This window comes from the organism of the source record quoted next (assembly GCF_019968955.1).
Source record: "MAG: Porospora cf. gigantea A chromosome Unknown PgA_NODE_178_length_30706_cov_366.987, whole genome shotgun sequence".
NCBI classification, from domain to species: Eukaryota; Apicomplexa; class Conoidasida; order Eugregarinorida; family Porosporidae; genus Porospora; species Porospora cf. gigantea A.
Genome location: NW_027151458.1, coordinates 23,374 through 30,706, shown reverse-complemented (window position 1 = coordinate 30,706; position 7,333 = coordinate 23,374). Strand labels below are relative to the sequence as shown.

Below are 7,333 nucleotides of genomic sequence, written 5' to 3'. Positions count from 1 at the left end.
CCGCTCTCTGACCCGAGCGGAGTGATCGGTTAGCATGACGTGGATCATGTCTCGAGTCTCCGGCAGCCGTCGAAGGAACGACGCATTCTGCTTAGAGCATGCCACAAAGGACATCGTAGCGGCGCGGCGCAGAGAGGCGAAAGGGCTTGAGGACGCCATCGAGATGAGTCGGAAAAGGAGCGAGTGTACGCGTTTGAGAAGTCGAGTCGAGAAGTGTCTCCGTAGAGCAGCGAGTGAGTGGTCGTGAATTTCGAGGCTGACGTCTCCCACGTGGGTGAACACCGACATCATAAGGAAGAGGCTCACATGCCGCAGGCCTATTCCGATATCGGTCAGACCCTCCACAAGATCCACCCTGTCTTTGGAGGTGTACGTCTGCAGCGCGCTATCTCTCTCCGTCTTGAACGTCCAGCAGCTAGCCAGCGCGTGCAGACTGGCAGCCGCAGCGCGCTTATTTGGTCCTAAAGAACTTACGCAGTAGCAGGCATAGATTGCGTCCTCTGTCAGCGCGGGAAGCAGCAGCCCGCCATCCAGCTCACCCATGACTTGACGTACGTCGACAGTGGAAATGCTGTCATCCGCGGGCCGATCAGACTGCACGACAACTCGTCTACCGCGAGTCGTAAGTCCCGACAGCACCACCTTCGCTGACAAAGGCAACAGCAGATGGCGAACCGACTTGTAGGCCGCTTGGCGCATGGAACAGGCGTCGCACCTCCAGGCCTCGTGGTACACTCCCAGGCACTGCCCGTGAATGCGTCGTTTACAGTCCTGGCACTCCACTGTCCCCTTGGAAGCCTCACCAATGCGTTCGCCACAGGAGCAGGGCAGCTTGCACACCTCGCCAGTATTAAGCGGGAAGAAAGGCGACGGGGACTCCGTGAAGCCTTGCAGGCCGTCGAGAACCTCGGCAATGAAGCCCAGAATGGTCTCCTTGGTGCCAGTTGCAAAGTCCGCAGCGGACCCCGTGAAGATGTGCCGAAAGTGAACGCTCATCACAATGAGGCAGGTCATAGCGGCAGGGTAGCACGCCCCCGCAAGTGCTGCTATGTCACAACACAGCTGCTTTACGAGTGTCTTGAATGCCTTGGTGTCCAGTTTCTGCACGTGAGATCCGCCCGTGCCTTCGACAAGAGCAGCAGAGAGCATATGCTGCAGCACGAACTTTGCCGTCGTCGTCATTCGTTGCCATTTGTCGGCAGAAGACTTCAGCAACCGCACGACATCCCGGAGAAGCTTGGTCTGCGTAAGAGACACAGCGCATGTCTCTTCCAGCAGGGGCGAGTCCTTGGGAGGGTCGTCTGGGCCATCAATCAGTCTAACCAGAAGGTAGGAAACCAGTGACACGCGAACCCCTAGCACTTGCGGTTTAAATGCTCGAGTGTGCTTGGGGAATTGCGAATGACACCTGCACAGCTCCACCACTCGCTGTGCTAAGTCCTCAGGGTTGGGTCTGCGACTCGACAGGCATGCGATCAGGTCGACGGCAGCGAGCTGGAAGGCGGCTGCGCTAATCGGCAGAAACAGGCCGCTAAAGGCAGCAGAAAGCAAGCTGAACAAATCCGGGTGAGCCAGTGGTAAAGGCAACGTTGCGGATGAGAACAGGCTCGTGAGCGCCTTCAGCAGTTCACCCTGGCAAAAAGGTTAGACGAAATCACAAAAGGCACCTACGATGTCGTTGCCATCAGTCAAAGCCATGGGCAGGTACACGTCAAGCAGAGCCCGGACATAGCCCAGCAGGCGGCCGAATACGGATTCGGCGAAGAGGGCGAGGTCATGAGCCCCGATACGGAGGTAGAGAGCGGTGAGCACCACTAGCCGGAGCAATATGGCCGGGCTAGCGATGTCATCTTTATTCGTAATGCTCGTCGCTACACCTTCTGCCTCCCGAGCTAACTCCGAATAAAAGAGCACGACGGCCTGCTTGTCGGCGGCGCTCCAAACATAGGCCTTGGGTTGCCACGCTTCAACTGACAGGATCATACGCGCGTCGCATAGGGTGCGCAGCACCTCGAGCCCAGCGGGGATCGGATTCGTCTGTAAGGGTACCCCGTCGGCGCGTAGTCGCTTGGGGGGTGATGTCTCCAGTGATATTGGCGACCGTTTAGGCCTGGAAGTACTTGGAGATCTCACGTATGCATTTAGAGTGTCGGAGGAATCAGTTGGTTTGGTGGGAGAGGAGGCCCGGCTACGCTTCACGGTTGCCTGAACCATCGGTGTCTCGGTTCTTCCCTCCTGACGATCACTTCGACCGTTGGGATCAGATGTCTGTTGCAATCGCTTTTCGCGCATACCCTCATAAGCTTCGCAAACTGCTGTATGTATACCCGTGGGACTCCCACGCCTGCCGAAGTCTCCGTTGGTGTACGCTTCCTCCATCTCCTCGCTAGCGAATATGATACGACGCATATCGACATCAAACCCACCTTATCATGTCGTAATCCTGAGCCATCTTCCATATTCGCTCCATCTTAAGCTGAAACATCACAGATGGGTCCACGAAAATCGCCAATTGCTTCTCAGCCCCAATTGACCCCTCTTTCACATGTAGACTGGGCCATCACAGTTGACATGGAACGCCACGTCTTGAGACAGCTCGACAGCAACATACTGTACGTAGGCTCCTCGTGAGGTGCCATTGCCTTTGCACCGCCTGAAGGGTAGTGCTCTTCTGTTTCGTGTTGACTCATTACCAAATGAAGCTGCTATGTTTTTCATAGCAACTTTGTCATTTCATGATCTACGACAAATATGGTTGAGAAAAACTCCCAAATCGGGAATGAAGCTGGTATCTTTGCTAACAACCTTGTGCCTGGGGGCTAACGCCATGACTCACCTCAGCTTTCCCATGAAGGGCGGTAACCAGCATCTAGTAGATCCATCCACAGGCGACGAATTCGAAGTGAGCCTCGTCAGCAACATGACGACGGGGTTCTCCTGGGAAATTACCGACTCCGTTGGAGTTGACTTGGTCAGCCACGAATACGTTGCTGATGTTCAGGAGGAGCCTGTGACTGGCTCCGGTGGCCAAGACGTTTTCCGCTTCCGTGTGACCAACCAGTTGGCTGACGGCGATGAAGTGCTCAAATTTGTCTACCAAAGACCGTGGCTCAAGACGCACGAGCACGAAGCGAGTGTAAGCGTCGTTAAGCAGTGAATGCGACTAGTGTGTTTTGCTTTGAAATGGGAGTGTCCTCAATAATACGGAAGTGTTATTCTTCCTGCTCCTCGTCAACGACGACGACTGCGGCCTTACGGCCTTGCCGAAGTAGGGGCTCGTCGTCAACGACGACTACGGCCTTGCGGCACACCTCAGCCCAGCGGCATGTGATCATTGAAAGGTCAGAGTTTTTCGGTGAGGGTGCTATGGTCTTCTATCTTGTATTGAAACTTGCAACTTACCGTTTTTCATTTCATGATCCACGACAAATAGGGTTGCATGAATATGTTGAGAAAAACTCCCAAATCGGGAATGAAGCTGCTATCTTTGCTAACAACCTTGTGCCTGGGGGCTAACGCCATGACTCACCTCAGCTTTCCCATGAAGGGCGGTAACCAGCATCTAGTAGATCCATCCACAGGCGACGAATTCGAAGTGAGCCTCGTCAGCAACATGACGACGGGGTTCTCCTGGGAAATTACCGACTCCGTTGGAGTTGACTTGGTCAGCCACGAATACGTTGCTGATGTTCAGGAGGAGCCTGTGACTGGCTCCGGTGGCCAAGACGTTTTCCGCTTCCGTGTGACCAACCAGTTGGCTGACGGCGATGAAGTCCTCAAATTTGTCTACCAAAGGCCGTGGCTCAAGACGCACGAGCACGAAGCGAGTGTAAGCGTCGTTAAGCAGTGAATGCGACTAGTGTGTTTTGCTTTGAAATGGGAGTGTCCTCAATAATACGGAAGTGTTATTCTTCGTCGCAGGGAGGGTGCTCCTCGTCAACGACGACGACTACGGCCTTGCGGCAAACCTCAATCTCGCGAGCCACACTCTGAACTTCATTCAGGTCAACTTCGTTCAACAAGCGAATCCGATCAGCCAACGCCATGTGATCATTGTTGATGAGGCGCATACTGGTTTGAATGGCCCGTAATAGAGGGTCGTCCTCCTCCAGCATTAAGGCCAGAGTGGCCTGGGCTGCTGCGCGTTTGAGGTCAAGTTTTGAACAAGACGACAGGGAGTTCAGCAAACTAGTCAGATGCCTGTAAAAGGTGAGAAGATTGGAGTAGACGCTCCTCACGTGACGGCACTTTCCACGTTAACCGTTTTGTCCGTGATGGCGTCGATTCCCAGCAGATACAGCCCGTCCGTTGTGGGTTCCAAAAATGATGTGAGTGAGAGGTAGCCTACAGGCGAGTGCACTGCCAGCAATGACAGCGAGCCCTGACCTGGCCCACCAGTGGTGAACTCCCCTCCGGAACCTAGCATCCCTGCGATGGAATGAACAACAAAGTTGTATCGTGCGCTTACGATTGAGTAAGAGACCAATATCGAAGTTCATTACGGGTACGGAGACGGCCACCTCCGTCGTTCCCGGCACGTGCCATCGTGGGTTGCGCACCACGACAGTCCTTGGTTGGTAGAGAGGTACTTCTGGTGGCTCTGGCGATTCAAAGTCGAGTTGGATGTCAACCGCGTTCACGGTACAAACAGCTGACGGCTTCCAGACTCCATAAGCGGACTTGGGCGTCGCCCAGGCGCTGGCATGGACAGCGTCCAGGAGCGAGACAGGCTCTGCCTGGACTTCGTGTTGCGGAAGTGTGCGAAGCCAGTGCCGAAGGGAAGGGAGGGTCTTCTTGGTGGCTTGGGCAAACGTCAGCGTGTAGAAGGGCGTGACGACAGAAGCATTTTTAATCTCGCTCTTAGCCGATTTTGGAACGAGTGCACAGGGTTTCAGATGGCGTGAGCCTCGGTTGGACAGGATCGCGATAGCAGCAAGAGGCCCGTGGTGGGTCAGAGCGAGTACATTCGAAATCATGCAATTCAGCTTTCACGTTACACGAAGTTTAGAGACGCTCAAAGAATAGCAGATAGGCAGACTTGGATGCCTCCATGGCCGTCAGGTCCACGCGGGTGACTTGGGAGTCGTTGAAGTTGTACCACTGGCCCTCGTCATGTTCCCCGTGTTCCAAACAGCGCACATCTGCCGTGTAGTGTCCGCCAAAAAGAGACCCAGCGTGCCTGACCACTCCGTACAGTCTGTACCTCCCCTCAGATCGCTGGCGGAGCATGTACGGTCTCATGTCGAGAGTGCGATCGGTGGGGATCTTCAGAGGCAAATCGTTCTTCGCTCGGGCCAGGCGGCTGCAAAGGCGTGAGTGTCTAGATACCCAACCAAGTACGCCATGTCTGATGTCCGAGGCGCCAGTCACTCACTCCGTCTGCTTGAACCGCTTGATGTGAAGCAGCATGATTTTCGGGAGCTTCCAGAGCCCCAGACTCTTTACAGCGGGTCGGTGCTCCCTGCAGTGGGAGCAGTACCACATGTTGTTCTCGTCTAACTCAGGACGAACCAAAGACTAACTCACCTTTTCCCTCTTCAGAAACTCCTCGATGCAGTCCTCAAGGCTAACCGGATGATACTTGGGCTTCTTACTTCTATGCCATTCCACTGAAGGAAGGTACACCTGAGGCCAATTAAAATTACAGTCGGAGAGGTAAGCCGTCAGCAGGTTTGGCGTAGCGTCATGACGTCTGCGTCTGCCCGAGGCCCGGCTCCTCACGACTTGACGGTCTTGAAGAGATCACACAGAGTGCCATCGTCCAGACGGCCTTCGTCGCTGTTGGCGTCTGACTGGGCCGTCGAGGAGGCCAATCCGTCCATAATGTCGTCAACTGATGTCTGGCGAGCGAACTGAGCTTGGGAGCGCGACGTCAACCACGGTAGGGCGAATGGGATCCCAGGTCTCTTCCAGGTGTAGGCTTCAAAGGGAGGCAACTTGCGTTCACCCAGGACAGAGGTCACCTTGCCGTCAACGACCTCTCCAAGGGCCACTAGGGGCATCGTGCCCGAAACTGACAACATTATTGGCGGGAGACTACTGTATCTTGAAGCCTCGGAAGCCACCGCCCCGAGAAGGAGCCATTTATCCTTGAGTGATTTTCGAGACGTCACCATTTCCCCCTGTTCTCGATTCTCGAAGAGAAAGTAGTAGAGCTTGCGCCGAGTGTGAGTGTCCTCAGGTTTGAACTGGTGGTCCTCAGCAACGGTCTTGAACGATGTGTGGTTAGAATCTAACTGAAAGCAGACCAGTGGGGGGTCTTCCCCGAACCTCGAAACCAGGTCACGAAACCGCGCGGCCTTTAGGACGCGCCGCACATTCTCAGCGGCCACTGACCCGTCCCAATCCTCTCCAGTCTTGGCGTAGACGCTGCGCATCGTGGCCCACATTGCGTCGCGGACGTCTCTTTGGCGAGCGGCGTAATTGATGGGCAGCGTCATATGGACAGTAGGGGCCATCCGGAAAGGAGAGAAGGAGAGCACTACGTCCAAATAGAACTTGACGCCTGCGTCGGCTATTGGCAGCGAGAGAAACATGAACGGCTCAAATGTAACCACCGTCCTCCGGCATTTATCACATTCAACTGCTGACTTGCCTTGCCCCATGAAGAGCTCCTTCACCAAGGAGTCGTGCCTCTGGCTAAAACGCTTGGAACACTCTCTTGCCGTGTGCGAGTCTGAGTCGTCCTCGTTGGCTTCGTAGTTCTCGACAGGCGGCTTCTCTCGTATCCGATTCAAATCTTCGTGAAGGCAGTCCAGCACTGCTATTGCCGCCTCCTGCGCGTCCTGCTGTTGGTAGCCGTAGAATTGGCTGCGGTGTTTGGATAGCACCTGCTTGAACCTCCTGGGGGCCACGGATTGCGACTCATTGGACCAGATTTGTTTCACCAGCGCCTCAAAAGCCCCCACCAACTCACCTCCAGTGCCTAACGGATTCCGCACATTCACATCAGCTCTGTGGCGGCCCGCCAGTAAGGCCGCAACGAACGGCCTCGTATGCAATAAGCATTGAAGTGAGCTGTTCAAGTAGCACGTGTTCCCGAGATTGCTGAGGCCAACGAGCGGGTCCGGCGGCATTGCGCGGCCATCCTCCTTGTCACTATCAGCGTACGGCACGAGAGAGGCGTTGTTGGAATGCATCACCGGCATCCCGGGCCGTAAAAGTACAATTGCCACGTATCGAGGGTCCTGCGCAGTAGATCAGAATGTATCTCTAGGTGTCCACTATGGTCGCACACATAATCTCTCAGTCTATGGTTAGGAGTGGAATAAGAATTAACACCCTGTAGATGGGCTATGGTGAACCGAACCGTCGATTACACCTTAGTCAAGTG

General features: G+C 54.9%; 5 protein-coding genes across 10 annotated transcripts; 2 read left to right on the top strand and 3 right to left on the bottom strand.

The window, feature by feature from the left end:
• KVP18_003187 (uncharacterized protein) lies at positions 1-2,409 on the bottom strand (the record flags this gene model as incomplete). Of its 2 annotated transcripts, none has more annotated exons than XM_067954722.1 (2): positions 1-1,632; positions 1,672-2,379. In XM_067954722.1, coding segments are annotated over 2 exons (2,340 nt in total), but the record flags the coding sequence as incomplete, so codon positions are not given. The 2 variants fall into 2 exon arrangements, with proteins under 2 accessions (XP_067811998.1, XP_067811997.1); XM_067954721.1 differs by having other exon boundaries at positions 13-1,632; positions 1,672-2,409.
• A 370-nt stretch (positions 2,410-2,779) lies between these two features.
• On the top strand, positions 2,780-3,157 carry KVP18_003189 (uncharacterized protein; the record flags this gene model as incomplete). Its single annotated transcript, XM_067954725.1, has 1 exon — positions 2,780-3,157. The coding sequence occupies one exon, from the start codon at positions 2,780-2,782 to the stop codon at positions 3,155-3,157; it is 378 nt and encodes a 125-aa protein (XP_067812001.1).
• Positions 3,158-3,472: 315 nt separating this feature from the next.
• KVP18_003190 (uncharacterized protein) lies at positions 3,473-3,850 on the top strand (the record flags this gene model as incomplete). Its single annotated transcript, XM_067954726.1, has 1 exon — positions 3,473-3,850. The coding sequence occupies one exon, from the start codon at positions 3,473-3,475 to the stop codon at positions 3,848-3,850; it is 378 nt and encodes a 125-aa protein (XP_067812002.1).
• Positions 3,851-3,905: 55 nt separating this feature from the next.
• Positions 3,906-4,976, bottom strand: KVP18_003178 (uncharacterized protein; the record flags this gene model as incomplete). Of its 3 annotated transcripts, XM_067954700.1 has the most annotated exons (3): positions 3,906-4,200; positions 4,239-4,428; positions 4,469-4,976. In XM_067954700.1, 3 exons carry the CDS (start codon positions 4,974-4,976, stop codon positions 3,906-3,908), a joined length of 993 nt encoding a protein of 330 aa, XP_067811977.1. The 3 variants fall into 3 exon arrangements, with proteins under 3 accessions (XP_067811977.1, XP_067811978.1, XP_067811979.1); XM_067954702.1 differs by lacking the exon at positions 3,906-4,200 and having other exon boundaries at positions 4,235-4,428; XM_067954701.1 differs by lacking the exons at positions 4,239-4,428; positions 4,469-4,976 and having other exon boundaries at positions 3,906-4,115.
• A 28-nt stretch (positions 4,977-5,004) lies between these two features.
• On the bottom strand, positions 5,005-7,148 carry KVP18_003186 (uncharacterized protein; the record flags this gene model as incomplete). 3 transcript variants are annotated; one of them, XM_067954720.1, is made up of 4 exons in its annotated part: positions 5,005-5,320; positions 5,375-5,499; positions 5,527-5,692; positions 5,722-7,148. In XM_067954720.1, 4 exons carry the CDS (start codon positions 7,146-7,148, stop codon positions 5,005-5,007), a joined length of 2,034 nt encoding a protein of 677 aa, XP_067811996.1. The 3 variants fall into 3 exon arrangements, with proteins under 3 accessions (XP_067811996.1, XP_067811995.1, XP_067811994.1); XM_067954719.1 differs by lacking the exons at positions 5,375-5,499; positions 5,527-5,692; positions 5,722-7,148 and having other exon boundaries at positions 5,005-5,241; XM_067954718.1 differs by lacking the exons at positions 5,005-5,320; positions 5,375-5,499; positions 5,527-5,692 and having other exon boundaries at positions 5,718-7,148.
• Between the last annotated feature and the right edge of the window lie 185 nt (positions 7,149-7,333).